This window comes from Protomyctophum bolini (genome assembly GCF_963924005.1).
Source record: "Protomyctophum bolini genome assembly, chromosome: 3".
Classification (NCBI taxonomy): Eukaryota; Metazoa; Chordata; class Actinopteri; order Myctophiformes; family Myctophidae; genus Protomyctophum; species Protomyctophum bolini.
The window spans coordinates 35,286,759-35,304,718 of record NC_137864.1 but is presented as its reverse complement, the minus strand read 5'-3'; the positions used below and the strand labels follow the sequence as shown (position 1 = coordinate 35,304,718).

The window sequence follows — 17,960 nt, the reverse complement described above, 5'->3', positions numbered from 1 at the left end:
TGTTTGTGCTCAATAGGTCACCATCACATTCCGATTTTAGGTGTTGTGTTTTGGATGACATTTTGACCAGTAGTTTCATATCTATCCTTTTTCCTTTGACCAACACAGACCATGCTAACGGTGTTAGCGCGTTAGCATCACACAGCTTACAGCGTCAGTGTTGCATGAATACTTTCAACCATGACAATGCCGACTACTTTTGCTACACACACTTCCAAAGGATTATGGAGATGTCTTTATATATTTTTTAAGGTTGAGAAATGAAATAATTATGGTCGTTTCTAATCTCAGCATTTCACAAGAGAAAGACGTGGATGCCTTTCGCTGCGCTGTTGGCGTTGCCATGTCTCATAGAAACAAGTAAATAGGTCTATAAAAATAATCCCAAAACAAGCGCATATAACAGGGGTCTGTAACCTATTTTCAATGAAGTGCCATGTTTTTAATTTCTAGATAGTGAGTCAGCCACAAGCTCACATCACAACAATAATCCATGTAATAATCACAATAACAATACTAATAATAATAATCATAATAATAATAATAACAATAAACTTCTTTGTAAACTCACTCATTTACAAACAAGCTCACATCAGAACAATAATGCATGTAATAATAATAACAATAATAATAATAATCATTATAAGAAAAACAACACTAACAACAGTACAGTACAGTACAGTACAGTACAGTAAAGACGTACAGTAAAGTACAGTACAGAGGACAACATTACAGTACAGTGCAATACTAAGGAGTGCAGTACAGTATCCTGCTACCCTAATAGACAGGGGTACATAAGCACATGGCCGTTTATCCAACAGCTTTCTCCCACCGAACCACACTTTCACCACACATCTCTATATGCAAAATAAAACCTGCACACTCCCAGAAAACATATAGACTACATTGCATTCGCCAAAAATGTCTTATTTACTGTTTAAATATTACTTTTGTCAAACACGCTATTATTGCTCAACCTCTACAGCCTACGTCAGAATCGTCATGTTGGCGTCTACTACGCCAACTACGTTCACTTAATGGGGCCAGTCCTTCACAGTGACACACGCGTTAGATCAACCACGCGACCGGGATGGTTTCTACCCCTCAATGTCGTGCCTACTCTACACTGCCATCCGAAGCCCCCTCCCCCTTTCACTGCTCCTTTGTCGCCAACTACGTTCACTTAATGGGGCCAGTCCTTCACAGTGACACACGCGTTAGATGAACCACGCGACCGGGATGGTTTCTACCCCTCAATGTCGTGCCTACTCTACACTGCCATCCCAAGTCCCCTCCCCCTTTCAGCGACTCGAACAGCAGCTCCGTCCGAAAGCCCACAGCACTACTGCACAGCCCCACACATGTCACACACCCAAATGAATCGAATGAATGAATAAGGCGCTTATATCGCTTTTGCTCAGTGGATGGGACATTTACATTAAAAGCAATCGGATGGACGCGTGGATAACGGCATGGTTGTGTGCAATCGGAGGGAAAGCTTCCATAATCCATATAGCTTCCATGCTAGCTGCTTCAGACACAGGGGAGGGAGATGGCCCGGTCTCGAGTGCGAAATAGCGCTTATGCAACAATTACCCTAAAAACACAAACACATCAACTCGATGTCATTGTGAATAAGAATTTTGAGCGACAAAATAATTTTTGGAAGGACACTTTCACCCAGTATGAAGCTATATGTGGTAGCCGTCTGTGTCACACCAAAACTGGTGTCCTATACAATCCTGTAACGATCCTCTCTTGCATCTGGGCTGAGGCACTGCCTGCGAGTTGGCTCCGTCTAATAAGCAAATTTAGAAATTCCTGTTTGAGAGCTAGCTAATTTAAGACATCCGGTTGCCTTCAGAATAAAATAAGGTCATTTAATTCGTTAATTACATAATTATTACATTACATTATTAGTATTATTGTTACATTACAGTTATTGTAAAGACACACATTATGTTCCTGTGTAAAAATAAGTAATTCAATATATCTAAATGGATAAATGCTATTCACTACAGTGCATGGACTTTAAAAAGTGGAAATTATACTTCTGGATTTGCAGGCCTGGCGCCACGGGGGGGGGGGAGGGGTGTTTGCCCCCCTAAATCAACCTCTCTGCCCCCTTACATCAAAAGTGGAAAAAACTCTACAGTTACAGACAAAACAATTACAGGTACATTTCCAGGCATTCAATTAAATTCCCTTGCTTGAAAGGAAGGAAGTAAGGATGCATCTTAATACAGGATCCAGCAGCATCTTAATGATCTCCCATCTACAACTGGAAAAACAACATTCCTCACCTATAGGCCATCCTTGGGGTGGGGAGGGGTGCTAATGTAATTGTTGCAGTGGTCAGGGTGCTTAAGTGGCCAGCTACTGTAACTAGCCAGGGGTGCTAATGTCATTGTGCTGGGTGTGGTCAGGGTGCTTAAGTGGCCAGCTTAGCTAACAATAAGCTTCTTTGTAAACTCACTCATTTACAAACAAGCTCACATCAGAACAATAATGCATGTAATAATAATAATCATTATAAGAAAAACAACAATAACAACACTAACAACAGTACAGTACAGTACAGTACAGTACAGTACAGTACAGTACAGTACAGTACAGTACAGTACAGTACAGTACAGTACAGTACAGTACAGTACAGTAACGACGTACAGTAAAGTACAGTACAGAGGACAACATTACAGTACAGTGCAATACTAAGGAGTGCAGTACAGTACTATAATAATTTATAACCCATCCGTTACTACATGTGCAGGGCACACTACTGAGTTTAAAAACACAGCTGAAACATGAAGTGGAGTCTGTCAACTCCTTCTTCCCATATTGCGCTGCAACGACACTGGGATGAGGCCCCCGAAGGGGGCCGAAATTCTAGTCCTAGGAATAAAAACTTGTCTCCTGCACACACGTCACACACGTGACCTGTCACCTGAGGCTCACATCATGACCTTAATGTGTCATATATACATCTTAAACTTGAGATGAACTTCGTTCCCAGGCCATTCATTACAAATATTAAAGTAAACTCTTTCCATAGAATTGGGATTCAATCCTCCTGCTATCTCTTAAGCAATTGATTGATTGATCAATTGCTGATCTGAACATGCAAAACACACTTATATAAGTGTGTTGCATGTTAAGTCTAGACTTTATACAAGTGTTGCGTACATTGTCACACCTTAACCTTGCACATAAATCATGTGTGTTGACTTAAAAGTCCCTGCAGTCACACCATATCTAACCATAACCACCAGTAAGACGGGTGAGGTCGTGCTGAAACAACAGGGCTTCTTAATACGGCACAGATAAGAAGCAGGAGTTAAACGGTTAATCTGGTGTCCGTGAGGTCAGATGTAGAGTTGCTGGCCGGCTCTATGCAGATCTACAGTAGGTGATGATCCAGTCTTCTGTACAAACATGGTTTGATGAGGTCAGATCAACATATGGCGCATCGGAACAGGACAGCTCCATATGTGGAGATCTAAGGGTTTGATGAGGTCAGATCAACATATGGAATGAATATACTGTACTAGCCATATATGGAGTGTGTCCTGAGGGTATACAGGGTTTGATGAGGTCAGATCAACATGGAATGAATTCTGTATTGGCCATATATGGAGCATGTCATGAGGGCGTGACTGACGTGAGATGCAGGTTTTCATAGTAAACTGCGACCTACAGTCGCAATAATAACTGCAATAAGGGCTTGTCTTCTCTTGCGGAGGGAGAGGTTCCATATGGGGCTAGTCTTCTCTGTAGTCCTAATCATTGCATTATAAGAGAGAGCGGTTTACCTTTTCACCAGTACCAAAATCCTAACATCAAAACCACACCCCCTGGATCAAGTGTTTTTCCCATTCATATTTAGTCTTAACTTTGTTAGTTCACATGTAAAGACCAATGGTAAGGCAAGTGTGTACTCTTTAAGATAATTTATTTAATATCTGTGTCGCCCAGAGCATAATGGTTGAATAATCATGCAAACAGCATTTTTTTTTTATTTTTTTTTATTTTACAAAAACATAAAAGCAATGTAAATTAAAATGTAACACAATTACAGTTAAAATTGTAATTCAGTTAATTCCATGTGCTGTTTGGGTTAGTTGCTGTTGATTGGTCGGGTGCAGCGTGTTGTTGTCTTCACTGAGCTGCCGGATATCCTTCAGTAGGCCTGCAAACTGCTCCTCCTGTGTACAGAGATAACAGTAGTGGTTATTAAAGTATGATTAAGATAATCTCAGTATACAATATGTTGCATCACAATGTCTTGTAAGCTATTTCCGGCACGCGACTGTCGTACGACCAAGTATAACATTTGCATAATAGTGATGTATATTGAATAATATTTGCTTGACTGTTGTTCTCTCTTACTCTTACCAGTACATTCATTCGCTCAGCAGCTGCAATGGCAACACTCAGCTTTCTCTCATCCTCTTCTCTCTCCTCTTCAATCACCCCCAACCTGAGAGACACAGAGTGATGGAGATGAGCATACCATGTCGCACCACAAACAACTGCATGCCATTTAACCACTTAACCCTGTATATTTTATTGTAAAACAAATAGTGAAAATAGCAGATCTATACACAAGGTGAAGCGATATGTTGTGGGCTTGTACAGTAGATCTGCTATTATCGCTAGTATTTAAAAATGTATGTTTGAAAAACTTTGAAAGTGGTTAATGCTGCTAATAATGTACCAGATCTTGATAATTTTAGAAGTTACCACCATCATGTAAATGGTGAATATAATTGTGATGTGTGTTTTTCTTCAGCTCAAACTTAACAGCCTCACCTGAAGGTGGCACTGGCCAGTTGGTCCTCTCGTACGGCCAGTAGATTCCGCAGCTCGCTGACCTCCGTTTGCAGCATTGCATTCTGGTCTTGGCTCTGGGCGATGAAATCCTCCAACCGCTTGGCCATCTCCAGTTCACGCTCAGTTACCTGCTCCACTCCTAGGCGAAGCTCAGATAGCTCCTGAGCGTGCTGGTAGGTGAATTTAAATGTATTATTTTTTTCGCTGTTGATACACCATTTACTGTATAGTGTAGTCAATAATACAGGCCTTCTGTCAGTATAGCATGTAAAATATGTGTCTTACTGTCTCTAGTAGGTTTATCTCTTGACTTTCAGCCTTCATCTGACTTGGTTCCTTGTTGTGGATGTCTTTGATCCAAGGAACTGGTGCAGGAGGAGGCTTAGTACCAATGTTCTGAAACAAAATTAGATTTTTGTAGACAGTGGGTGGAAGGGCTTCCAAGCAGGCCCAAATATATAATTATTAATTACTGCAAGCTTCTTCAATGCAGAACAAAGTGAATATTTCTTAAGACAAAGACCACAATATATTACAATGGCACTAAGAAGAACACTTACTCCTCTTCGTCCACTATACATCAATGAAGACCAGAACACGATGGCTAATAAAGTAATAAACGTATCAACATGCTAGATACAGTACATTCCAGACAGTAAATCAGACCGTAACACAACAATGTTTTTTAGTGATTAAAAAATATCACACTTGTGTGAAGTGAGGGGCGCTCTTAACATCATACATACATCATCATACATCACATTCCGTGCCCAGCCAATCAAATCATCACAAAAGTAATTCCGGCCAATCACTTTTGGCGTCTTTTTGGCACTTTCTGCCCTCACTTTTATCTTCAATATGGAGACTACTTTGCTCAGCAAATCACAAACCAATGTTTGTGTTCACACAAACCCGGAAAGCAGGGCATAGGAGGGGCTAACGCCCCTCAAAAGCCTGAAGTAAAATTATGAGGTTTTGCAGTTTTTTTTGGTCAACTATTTACTCACAGGCTGCGGCAGGGAGATAAGTGGCTCTTGAGACTCATCAAGGGTGTCCGTGGAAAGATTCTCAGTGCTGATCTGCCTCTTCATTATGTGTTTGGTGGCGTGGCTTGGTCGTCTGTGAGGAGCACTATGCGTTCTATGGACTGGCTTCCTTCGTCCTATAGTCCTATAGTATACCATATCGAAAGAACAAATTGATACCCAATTACCCACATGGCTGTCTGTCAATGAGTCTTAAACATTTTGGGACATTATTGCTTATAGTTTCATGTGTGTGCTGCTATGTACTATACCAGGGGTTCCCAAACTTTTCAGGTCAGGTCAAGACCCAAAAGAGAGAGTTTGTCTGGTACGGGACCCAAACTAGTGGGTGCACGGAGCTTGTAGATCAGCTATTTTCACTACTTCTTAATTATTATAATTTTTATTTACTTTACTTTACTGTGTGAAACGGTGTACTAACTATACTTTATACTATATTCATTAAACATTATAATTAGTAAATACAGAACAATCAGAAATCATACCCGTCACTTAGGCCTTTGGAATCCATTGGAAGCTTCTGGAGTGAACATTGGAGGGGACTGTACTTGTTTAGGTCTCGAGGAGGGACGTATATCGGTTTGCTTTGTCCTATGTTGCTGCATTAAAATAAAGGATGATTTTCAATATAGAGGAAAAACAATAAGACACATCACACTGCACTGAATGACAAGCCTCCAGACTCAGAGCTCACCTGTTAACGCTGATCCGTGTAGCATTAGGCCCCAGCGACTCTGTTATCTGGTTGAGAATGGAAGGCAGTGGATGCAGCATGTCTACTGTGTCCTGAGAAAGGGACAAGCTGTATGTTAGGTCAGTTATCAGGATGTCCAAAACTTTTCCCGGCCAAGGACCCCCAAATAGCCATTTCCTCGGGATGTGCCCCCCCATTGCAAAATTGTTTAAAAAAATGAAAATAACAAAAATAGATGACCTTGTGTAGATCTACTACTGTATAGCTGTATTCTATTTTTTTAATTAAAGTGGCATAATAAATATAAATATATTGTGCATGCGAACACACACACACACACACACACACACACACACACACACACACACACACACACACACACACACACACACACACACACTGTTGTTTACAATTTACAATTGGCCACCTTGGCGCCCCCTGGCGGCCTTAACTGAAAATGTGAGTCAGGTCGCTGACCACAAACCAAACTTCAGCTCAGGTCAGGTTGTCTCCTACCTGCTCCCTCTGGGATATGATGTCTACCAGCAGGCTGTGAAGCACGGCCAAGCGCCGAGGCAGGTCAACGTAGCCGTCAAACGAGCTCATGGGGACCTCATTGTCTGGGTTTGACACGCTCTGTAGAAAGGCCCTCATCCCCTCCCAGTGCTGTTGCAAGAAGTCATTCATAAAGAGCATATACTCTTCCTTTTCTCCAAACCTGTGTTAACGGAAGGAATTTCCTCAAGTTCATTTAATTTGTTGAATAGAAGAAGTAGGTCAGGAGACTCGGCACTGGCTTATTGTCAGTATCGGCCAGTAACACATGGGGGTCTGTCCCCGTAACAATGCGCTAGAGTCTAGACCCCTGGGAGATTGATTGCTGTGGTGGAGCGCCACACCTACCATCAGCTCCCAGTACTTCCCGCACGACTTGCATATCAAAACATATCAACATATCAAAAATAGCCTATCTACATGCTCACAGCGGGTGGCATTGTGTCACTGTGATTTTGCATATTGGCTATTGTCGCTATTTAATTTTGTTGTTGTTTTAACGTATTATTTAACTTTACTTTAATTTACAAAAATATATAGGGACGTGGCAGATGCCAAAGTATACTGAACAAAGATGCCTTCTATACTGTAATTGCCCTAGCGACCTTGCTTGCAAGCTTATGCAAAGGCTAAAATTTCATGTAAACAGATGCCATGTCATTATACAGTGTGTATAGTTTCAATGTACTTAAAACGCTGTAAATTGTCTATTTCAGGACTGGAACCTTTTGTCCAGAATTCCAGTGTAGCAGAGGTTTAACTCATCTTATCTTATCTCATCTCATATCATATCTCATTCTCAAATTACAAAAGTAATATACTAGAAATAAAGATTTCACTCACAGGGTGAAGTTGGCCAGGTTTTGAATGACCTTAGCAGTCAGAGTGAGGGTACGGAGTGTGGCCGGCTCAGGGTAGGGCTGTATCAAACCAAACAGGGATGGACTAAGGACTGCAGGACATAAGAAGCGAAGGAACAGTGAGGAAGAAATAAGACGATGGCCAATCTCTGGTCTGTCCTGGTCCTCACACAGCTCCACCCAGCTGGAGAAGATCCGGTTCAGCTCTTCTGGAAATGATCTGAAGACAAGAGTTTTTTCCAGAAAATAGAGATTTTCAGCATCATTTTGTAGCAACTCATATCTCCTAACTTGTGAGCTCCCTTATCTCACCCTTGCATCTCAGTAATCTTTTGCACCACTTCCTGACAGCTTTCTGTCAAATGCTTTTGGTTGTTTGACAAGTCGGAGGCCGGACATTTACGAGGGTCAACCTCGCAGCTCTCTACTGACGCATACAGACGGGTGATGAAGTCACCTGCAGTGACAGAAAAGATGTTTGATCAGAACCCAAGCTGACATTAGCCAAACAATATACAAACTGGAACAATAATGAAATATATGCTATTGCACAAGCTAGTGTGCAACTTAACTGAGTGGAGTTACACTTTAACTTTATTCTTTTATCTCTTTTTTTATGCTTTTTTGTGTTAAGGCTTTTTATTTGCATTTATGTCTGGAAAGGTCTTTCAAAAAAGAGTATGTGTCACTAGGTTTACATACCAAGTGTGCCAATGAGATACTTCTGCCCAACCAACTTCATATATTCGTCTATGGCTTTGGTTGCAAGTGTGTTCTCTCTGAATATCAGGGCCTCTTTCTCTCCAAGCCGATGCACCTCTGCACGACCCAAAGCAATGAGGAACTCCTGAAGCACACAGAGAAATAATACAACTTCCCATTTCCCATTGTGGGCTCAGTAAAATGATAATACTACAAGTACTTAATACCATTTTTTTTACTCTACTAATAATGATCATTAATTAATTGTGTGAGTGGTTCTTAATGAGTGACCAGCAAAAACAATATGTATATGCTATACAGTACACTGTATGGCAGTTCATATTTGTGGCTCCTGTTTATCTACTCACCTTGGCTTTACCAATGCTTTGCAGCACATGGACCAGTGCCCCTGCCAGCTCTTCTTTCACTTTAACGTTGAGCAGTGGCTCCAGGTTCTTGCACATTTCCTCATAGTCTACAGTCACATATTCTGCAAACTCTTTGTACTTCTCGATGGGCAGAACCTGCAGATTCTGAAAACGAGCCCTGATGCGGAGCGAAGCCTGTGGCCCCAGCGATTCCTTTGTCCCCCCACTGCCAGACGCCTTGTATGGGATGATGGGATGCCATTTCTCCTGATAGGCTCTCCCACGGATGTCAGCTAACGGTATGGTCACGCTGCCCAGCGGGTGCAGGCTGGTTTCATCCCGGGAATGGCGCTTCTTCTTAGGGTCTTCATCGCGGAAAAGGTGCAGGGTTATTTGGGACACTGAGGGAAGGTTGTCTAGTTCAAATAATTCCCCCCAGAATAACTGGCAGCCTCCAACCACTCCACCGCTGCCTCCCTGGCCTCCTGTGGCCCCGGTAGAGCCTTCCCTTGCCAAGCTAGGATGGTTTGGAGATTTGCCGACTGCTCGACTGCTCGTTCGGGCGAACAGGGTCCCGTCCAGATGGAGCTCGCAGTAGTAACGCCGCTTTGGGAGCAGATCCTTGGCTTCATTCACCCACAGACTGAGGGAGTTTTCTGTGCGCTCAATGTTGTCCTAAGAATGAGGAGACAGAGTGATTCCATTGCACTGAGATTTTAAGTAAAAAAACTCATCAGTACTATTAACCAGTAAGACGCCCTGAGGGCGAGAAGCACGGTCGCACTCAAACAACAGGTCTCGGAATGCCCATATATGGAACTTATTTTTACGTTTTCGGCTGTGTAGGGTGTAAGATGTGTGCTAATTAGTAAGGCCAGTTAGGGCCCAGGTAGGGCCTATTGTGTTTTCACCAGCTGCCGGGCGCTAATAACTTTGGGGCGGGCCTGTCTAGGGTATGAATGGACCTACGGTCGCAATAAGTGTCTTTATAATGCGTGAAAAGGTGCTGTATACTTGTGTGTTTATTAATCAGCATTTTGCGTTGCGTGTAGTATAGTCTTTCTTTGTGGAACTTTAACTCACTTTATTGGGCTGGGCAGCCCGCCTCAAGTCCTCAATCCACCGGTCACGCTCAGCGGCTGAGGTACAGCCAAAGCAATGGCTGTTTTCAGAGTTTATCACCTAGGAAAGTTGAATGGAAGGCAAGAACATTAGTTTAAAGTTAGTGAGATTCCAAATTTGTTTCTGATACTATAAAGGCATGAAAATATTGAAGATCAGGTCTACCTCAAAGCAGTATTTCTCCCCTAGAATGGAACTGTGGACGGGCCTGATGACAGTGCTGGTGTCTGCACTTAGATCTAAATTCCCGGCTGCGTTCACTGGAATGGACACTGACTCCCGGGAACCATAGATTCTAAGGTAGAAATATGAATAAAATAAATGTATATTAAATTCATAAATAGGTGCCATTAATAATGCTTGTGCAGTGTGCACTGCTCATAAAGTAGTAGGGTACACACACTGCCTTACCTGCTGCCTTTGCTCAGTCCAATGGTGTTTAATTGGGTGGTGCTGTTCCTCTTTGTTCGACCTTCGAGGCGTCTCTTGATCAAAGCCTTTTGGTATAGAACAGATACCGGTAGAAAATAAGTTTGATAAAAAATAGTGGAAGCCGAAATCAGTTTGTTTATTGTTGATAGATTGTCGCGGCATGATAGCATCCAAAGCCTAATTGCATAAAATCTTTACAAAACCTTTAAAAGATAACTAACAGGATATAGAAATTAAGTTATTTGAATTAAAGCATGGAGTGTAATATCAAAACTCTGAATCACACCTACAGGAAGCAGCATGTAAGGGTTTCATATTTCAGCTGTGTACAGTAAATACTCACTCTCACTCCTCCATCTTGATTTTTTAATCGAGGCGCACCTGCCTGTCCCATGTGGTCTGGACTACATTCTGAAAGTCGGAGGAGAAACGCACACTTTAGAGACAAAGAAGCATGTGACTTATATAGTAGGCGTTCTGCTGGACTTTTCATTCATTGTCCAAGTTCTACATTTGGAGCTAGACCAGAAATTAGTTTGTTATCAATGTCATCTACTCCATGTTGTGCATATGTTTTCCTGTTTACATAACAACCACAGGGAGGTTACAAGAAACATCAGAGGAAATTAAATCTCTCTCTCTCTCTCCCTCCAGCCAGCCAACGGTTTATGCTGCTTTTCCCTTGATGAAAGACAGTTACTTCACAAGTGAGCATGGCTGTAATATTACTGATACCCAGTAGTCCATTCTCTCTGGCAGGGATGGACACAGTATTTCTGATGCTTGTATTTGATATACAATTGTTTTTTTATTTGATGATGTAGGAGAAATACTTAAATTAAGAGACAAAAGTATAGAGACGTTTTTCTGTGTCATATTTGACAAAACATTTGTGTTTCAGACCTCGTTCAAATACAAATAAAGAGAGCAGACTGGAAGTCTGGATTGAAAAAGAAAAAAGTTATTATTCTAACATTGCCTGCTTAGTGCTTACCCTTAAAATCTGTGGTCCTCAAATGAGTCAATAGATAGATAATGCATGGTTTTAGCTGGTAATCTTTTGCAAATGATTCTTCTTTGAACAGAAACGTTTCTTGTATGCCATATTTAAAACACTTCTGAGCAGAGCAGATCTGGACCAAAATGTATTTTGTAAATAATACTACTGCAATTTAATTTCACTGCGTGGATTGTATTGCACCAATGTCAATAAGTAGTTAGAGTTACGTACAGAAAGGTATGCTGAAATGACTTTAAAATACACTGTCTTTGGAACAAATGGATCTTATTTGCTCTTCCCAAGAAAGACAAAAAAATTGGCATGAATTATTAGCAAAAGTAGGATGACCCCCAGATGTTGACCTTGAAATATTAACATTTCTTTGTCGTTATGCTTTGTCGTTATGGAAGATAACATGATATTTGGACACAAAGTAACACATAGGCCTAATAACAATAATTTTCCATAATTTATACATTTATAATTTTTCCTCAAGTCTTACCCAGAGTGCCACCACATACAATCCAGCGCCTAAAGCCCATCATTTAGTGTAGAAGTCTGTGGAAACCGTCATTCAAATCAAACCTTTTAGCATGGCTGTCTCCTGCTGATAGACTGGAGCCCCCCCCACCAACCAAAACCAATGTAGAACCAACTTCAACTTCAGCGCTTTTCCTACCAGTGCTGTAGCTACTATGAATGTGGTGCACAGTACACACGTCAGTCTTAATAGTACAACCCGGCACGATGTTATCGTCCACAGGATTGAGAGGAAGCAATTTAACAGCCACCAGCACGCATAAACAGTCTGGGGATGTCGACAATCATAATTAAAAGTATTACTTGAGACTGTCAGTAGTTATAAGTATAACACTGCTTATTCATCCTCAATATCTCATTAAGGTGTGTGTGTGTGTGTGTGTGTGTGTGCGTGTGTGTGTGTGTGTGTGTGTGTGCGTGTGTGTGTGTGTGTGTGTGTGTGTGTGTGTGTGTGTGTGTGTACTGACCTTCATGCAGGTTCTGCATGCTGAGGCTTGACAAGCAGCTGCTGACTCTGTTGCGTGTCCACATCACTGGCTGAAAGAGACACATTCTGTAATTTTGTTCTTCTATCAAATCCGGTATGTGTATTGTTTTCAGTTTTTGTTCTCAATTAATTGATATGGAGAATTGGATTTGATTTGTACAGTTTTTTTTAAGGTGGTCAAAAGTTATATTTTTAGTTTGAATGTTTCAGCCCCAATTTTCTTGTTCTTTTGTTGCATTACTTGGATAGTCTTTCACCATCAAAATATCAATGACTTGGAAGAGGTAGTTTATATCTGTACTTACCTCCTCCTCTGGGGAGATCATGATCTGTCCATCTTCCAGAATACAGTTACTGATGTCCCACAGGGGAACTTCTTGGGGCGGGGCCCATTGCAGCCTGGGTAGTTCAGTATTTTCACCCACATCTGACACAGAGGACACCCGTTATGTATATATAAATGGGAGAGAGAGAGAGAGAATGTCATACACAAACAGGTGTGGACTATAGTATACTATAGTAATCTTTCAGAATAAAGGCGCTAGAGTGCCCAGCAGATGGGCAGATTTTACTCTGAAAAGCCCCGCCTTCCATTACCCCCCAAACCCGGGAGGTATAATGTTCTATTACTTCCTCACGCTACCTCATCTGAACACACGGAAGGTTAAAGTCCCTGCACACTGGACACGTTTTCGGATTTTTAGCTGTGTTTTCCGTCGGTTTTCCGAAAAACGCTTCCAGTGTTCCAAATGAGATGCTTGATTAAGTCCGAAATGAGGACAGAACATTGCCGTTCTGATCAAAACCATGGTACGTAGATTCAGAGATAATAGACAGTTTTGTCGGGCCGTAAACAAGGAAGTGAGCGGCTGCGCACGTACGTGCATGCGCACACCATGTCAGAGAGCGCTGCACAAGGCGTTGCCTATAGCAACAGCCCTGTCAAAAAATATATTTTAGTGATATGGTTTTATATCATTAATAAAATACGTCCCCAGACGTCATGGGCCTCCTACGGGTGTAATTATGAAGACGTCTGGAGACGTCTGGGGCACAAAACCTGTTAAGCAATCATTCAATCAAAATGCTGTTGAATTGCCTGTTACTGTTAATTTTTGTTTACAGCAGTAAACCTCATGCAATGTCACGTGAGTCTATATAAATACATATTGCGCCCCTCACTTCACACAAGTGTGATTCTTCCACCCCTATTCCATATCCATAACTATTCAGGGGATCAGACTCTTTTACCTAACTTAACCTTAACATAACCAGTCTAACCCGAACTGGAATCAATTCAATTTGGGGACACCAAAAACGCATCTCATACACAAATTCACAATGCAATGGTATAAGTTCCTCTTATCTCTACCCAGTTTCCCAAGGTACTGTATGTTGCTCACACCATGACAAAGTTTTTACTCCTGCAAAACACACAACAAATAGGGTTTATTTTCTCGGATATAAATGGTGGGTTTACACTACAGGAAGTCAATTACAGTATGTGCGCATGCTGACCCATGTTTGTTTTTCATTTCTTGTAATGATGGTACTTATCTTGCACAGTTTGGCCACTCCCATTTTGAATCTTTTCTGATGTTTATCTTCCTCTTCTCCCCTCATAACACACCAGAATGAACTGCACACGCTGCATATCGTTTTATAAAGATGCTGTTATCAGTTGGCCTCTATGTCCGATTGTCCGCCCATCATTTTGGTCCCAGATAAACATACTTCGGAACCTATAACCTATTCTCATGGACTTTACTTCATAATGCTCAAGGATGAACCCTAATGATTTGAGGTGACCCCTGTGTGGCCTTTCCTCTAGCTGAAGTCACCCTTACATAATTGGCAGATTGCCATGCAACCTTCTGGGTGAATTCATGCCCTGTGAAGGAAGAACAACTATCGATACCATGACCTAGACTCCTAGAGTGCCCTAGAGCTCATCAGGGCAAAATGTAAAGTTTCACACAAAATATCTTTCCTCTAGCACCAGTCAATATTAAGTGTTTAAACTATAATAGTGTATTTTGTGTCTGGGTAGGCTAGCTCAGTTGGTAGAGCACTCACGTTTTGACCTCAAGGTCATGGGTTCGATCCCGGGCACTGGTAACAAGTTATGACCATTTGAAATGTTAGACACTGCTCCATATGTGTGCAATTTAGTTTTTGGCCAGGGACCCCAGGGGGCCTATTCTGATGGCAGACTGAGTCCTGGCTAGTGTTTGTACCAAGTTAGGTACAGATCGGATCAACTGTGCACCTTGCAAGTCTGCATGTAATGTTTGTAACGTCCACCTTCGGTCCGTCCACCCACCCTATAGGCAATTTTAATATAGGATTGTTTTTGAGGGGTGCTAGACCCTCCATGCATGGCTTTTGAAGATTACGTCATATGGCAGCCAATAAGTCTATAGGATTCGTAATGTTTGTTTAGAGCACTTATGACTAATCCATTTGCCAGCCAAGTCTATGGACTTTAATATTTTTTTAAGGCACTAAATCACGATGTAAGACGTCATGTAGCCGATACCGTGGGCACTTCACACAAGTATTTTATCAGCATTATGTTGCATCTCACATTTTTAAACACACTGCATGTTTTATATTTTTGGTCTTTAAATGTCAGACACAATTTGTACTTTTACTCTTAGATTTTTTCTTATACAGGATATGCCCACTACACACACTGCAATAATGGTAGCTCACAAAAACCCATCTTACACCACATAAGGACACCATTTTACTGACTGAAAGCATGTGGTAATGTGTACGTGCATTTCATAAATGGCAGTGCATTTCAGTCTTCTTCATCAGTAAGTATGCTAAATGGGGAATCAAGCCACATTAGAAACATTAGGTTTACTAATGTGTATGAGATTAAATTTCACTTTCAGAGTAGAATGAAATGAATGATGTTTTACAGTGTTTTTACACTTTCTGCTATATATGAGAATTCATAGTAAACATAGTGAACCCCTTTTGGTGTTTTAACCCTTCTGGACGTGAACCCCTTTTGGGGTTCTTGTTGCTATGTACAGTATATCGCAGCAGCATTTTTTATTTTTCTGAACACTTCAGGATTTAGAATGCGTTTTTAGAAGACAACGTGACTGAATGAATGCATGCTAGCACCTCACCTGACAGCAGCATGGAGCTACTGTTTTGACTCTGCAGCTTGGGCCTCTTGAACTTCTGGGACACGGTTTTCAGATACTTCCTCCAGAGCGCCCCACCACCAGCTCTATTCGGAACATCGGTAGGCGAGATTCCAAAAGCATCCGCTGAGGATGGAGCCGAGTTGACAGAGTGGTAACGGGTGGAAAAAAGTGATCCAACAGGCTCAGAATGGGTTCTTCTGAAGGGGTTTTTTCGTGTTGCTTGCTTTGGTGCATCTCCACCTTTTCCAATGGCTGAAGACTTGTCTCCAGGATCCTCACTTAGGGCCTTGCGCCAGCTTTGCATCTTGCTCCATTTCACGGTGGAACTCTTCTCAGCCTTCTCCATCGTTGATGTTGTTATAACTTCCTCTGCATCATCAGTGGTTCCCTTGGATCCAGTGTGCCACTTGTATGTGTTCAGGGGATCAGTGTCCTCAGATGCTGGGCCCACTGCAGCTGGTGGTTCATTTTCCTTTTCCGATGGCTCCATTTCCTTCGCTGGTTGTTGAGGTGTGTGTTCCGAATCTTTCTCTTCAGTGCCCATTAATAATTTCACTCCGGTTGCCAAATATATTAGGTATCAAACTATTTTGTATTCATTTGTGCATACACTGTACCTTCATAGAAGAACTCAGTTAGTATTCATCGCCTGTTTTTGTCTGTCAATAAATCCCTCTGTGAGGCAATTGGGTGAAAAGAACGTGGGTTGTATCTCGATTCTTCTCTCTTGTTTCCTGTCTTGCAAAATGCGGTGAAAGCATAAGGCTGACTGCTCTGTATTTGGTTTGCTGCGTTGTAACACTCATGCAGCACTATCATCTTTCATTGTATGAATGCTTCCTCAAACGGCAACCATATACGTTCACTTCATCATCCCTTTTCTCTCTCTGTTTTAACCTACAACTTCTCCTCACTTCTGTTTCTTTCCACATTTTATCACATTTCATTCCTCTCACTGTTCTGTGTCCTTGCTCTTAGTGCTATATTAAAGTATTATCCAGTAAAACCTGTTTCTTTGGTAGGCTATGGTGTTGCATACTAGTATTAAGAGGTATCAGTCACATGGAGTTCTTCTTTCAGCTGCATTTTAACAGTTTTAACCACTTGAACCTTAGCATTCCTATTCTGGTGAAAACATTCTGTGAAAATAGCAGATCTACAAGTGCACAGCGCATCCCAGCCCATCCCATTGTAAGCATGGAGATCTGCTATTTTGGGGGAAGATATTTGATGTATAAGGAAGACTAGGGTTATGACAAACAAAATAAGGTCTGCACACTGGTTAGCTGGGTGTACTTTGTAACGGTTCAGTTTCCTGTCAGAACTGTACACTTCCTGTTGTGCCAGGCTTTCAGAATGTATGAAACCACTTCCTGTACTGATGTTGTTCATTGCTTCAACAAACCTGCTATACACTCTATAGAACTTTGCCCGCCTAAAAGCTTATAACCAATAGTTACTGGACAACATTCATTTTTAACAGACTATTCCGTTTTTAAGAGACTAGTAAATATTAGGTGACAGTTTGGATATAGGTTATTTCTTTGCTTCTTGGATTCTTGACAGCTATGTCATTGTTGCCCTGTTACAACCTTTCTAATTATTATCTAATGTCAAATATAATCTCACTTAAATTCAATTTGATACTTTGCTATTACCTGTAGTTTAAACTACAAATTAGTTTTGCATCACTTTGTAGCTCAACAAAATATAATTTAGAAGGCGAAGTTGTAGTTGCTCAAATGGTAGGCCAATTTCCCAATTACCATGACTGATCTCTATCGTCAAAGTATGTATTTGTTTTTACGTCCAGATACCCCGTCCAGGACAGGCTTCAGACTCGCCTCCTCAGGAGACTTGGCTCAGATCTGAACCCATTTGATTTGGTGTTAGGAACCTGTTGCATTGTTCTTTACTATGTGGTCTGTGTGGCCTACAACACACATAGAGAAAGGTACAATTCTGTTCACAAAATTGGAACCAGGAAATGTAAATAATGCAGTTAATATGACTGTGTGAGGTACAGAAGTTTAGCATACAACAAATTTGCACACTGTATTATGTTTGATTTGCTGCCTAGTAAGTTGTTGTAATGACAACTATTACCCTATAGAAGGCGCCATAGACTGTAATGTAAAAGGGTTACAGTTACAGCAT

General features: G+C 41.4%; 1 protein-coding gene and 1 long non-coding RNA gene across 3 annotated transcripts; one reads left to right on the top strand and one right to left on the bottom strand.

Moving 5' to 3' along the window:
• Positions 1-3,930: 3,930 nt before the first annotated feature.
• On the bottom strand, positions 3,931-16,529 carry rasal3 (RAS protein activator like 3). 2 transcript variants are annotated; one of them, XM_080760237.1, is made up of 19 exons: positions 15,783-16,529; positions 12,942-13,063; positions 12,617-12,686; positions 10,953-11,020; positions 10,589-10,674; positions 10,343-10,472; positions 10,139-10,237; positions 9,056-9,730; positions 8,688-8,832; positions 8,298-8,442; positions 7,969-8,205; positions 7,087-7,288; positions 6,571-6,662; positions 6,362-6,475; positions 5,838-6,000; positions 5,116-5,226; positions 4,810-5,000; positions 4,393-4,477; positions 3,931-4,202 (listed from the first exon to the last, which is right to left on the bottom strand). In XM_080760237.1, exons 1-19 carry the CDS (start codon positions 16,345-16,347, stop codon positions 4,089-4,091), a joined length of 3,414 nt encoding a protein of 1,137 aa, XP_080616363.1. In that variant the 5' UTR covers positions 16,348-16,529; the 3' UTR covers positions 3,931-4,088. The 2 variants fall into 2 exon arrangements, with proteins under 2 accessions (XP_080616363.1, XP_080616364.1); XM_080760238.1 differs by lacking the exons at positions 12,617-12,686; positions 12,942-13,063; positions 15,783-16,529 and adding an exon at positions 12,112-12,290.
• LOC308313239 lies at positions 4,881-12,840 on the top strand. Its single transcript, XR_013963869.1, has 3 exons — positions 4,881-5,003; positions 11,264-11,316; positions 12,627-12,840. It is a non-coding gene; the product is annotated as an uncharacterized lncRNA (long non-coding RNA).
• Positions 16,530-17,960: the final 1,431 nt, after the last annotated feature.

Excerpts from the sequence above, each read along its gene's own strand:
- rasal3 (XM_080760237.1), bottom strand. The coding sequence starts at position 16,347 with ATGGGCACTGAAGAGAAAGATTCGGAACACACACCTCAACAACCAGCG. Across the intron at positions 6,001-6,361 it reads TCCAAAGGCCTAAGTGACGG|GACTATAGGACGAAGGAAGC; the intron begins GTATGATTTCTG and ends GGTATACTATAG. Across the intron at positions 4,478-4,809 it reads CTGGCCAGTGCCACCTTCAG|GTTGGGGGTGATTGAAGAGG; the intron begins GTGAGGCTGTTA and ends TGTGTCTCTCAG.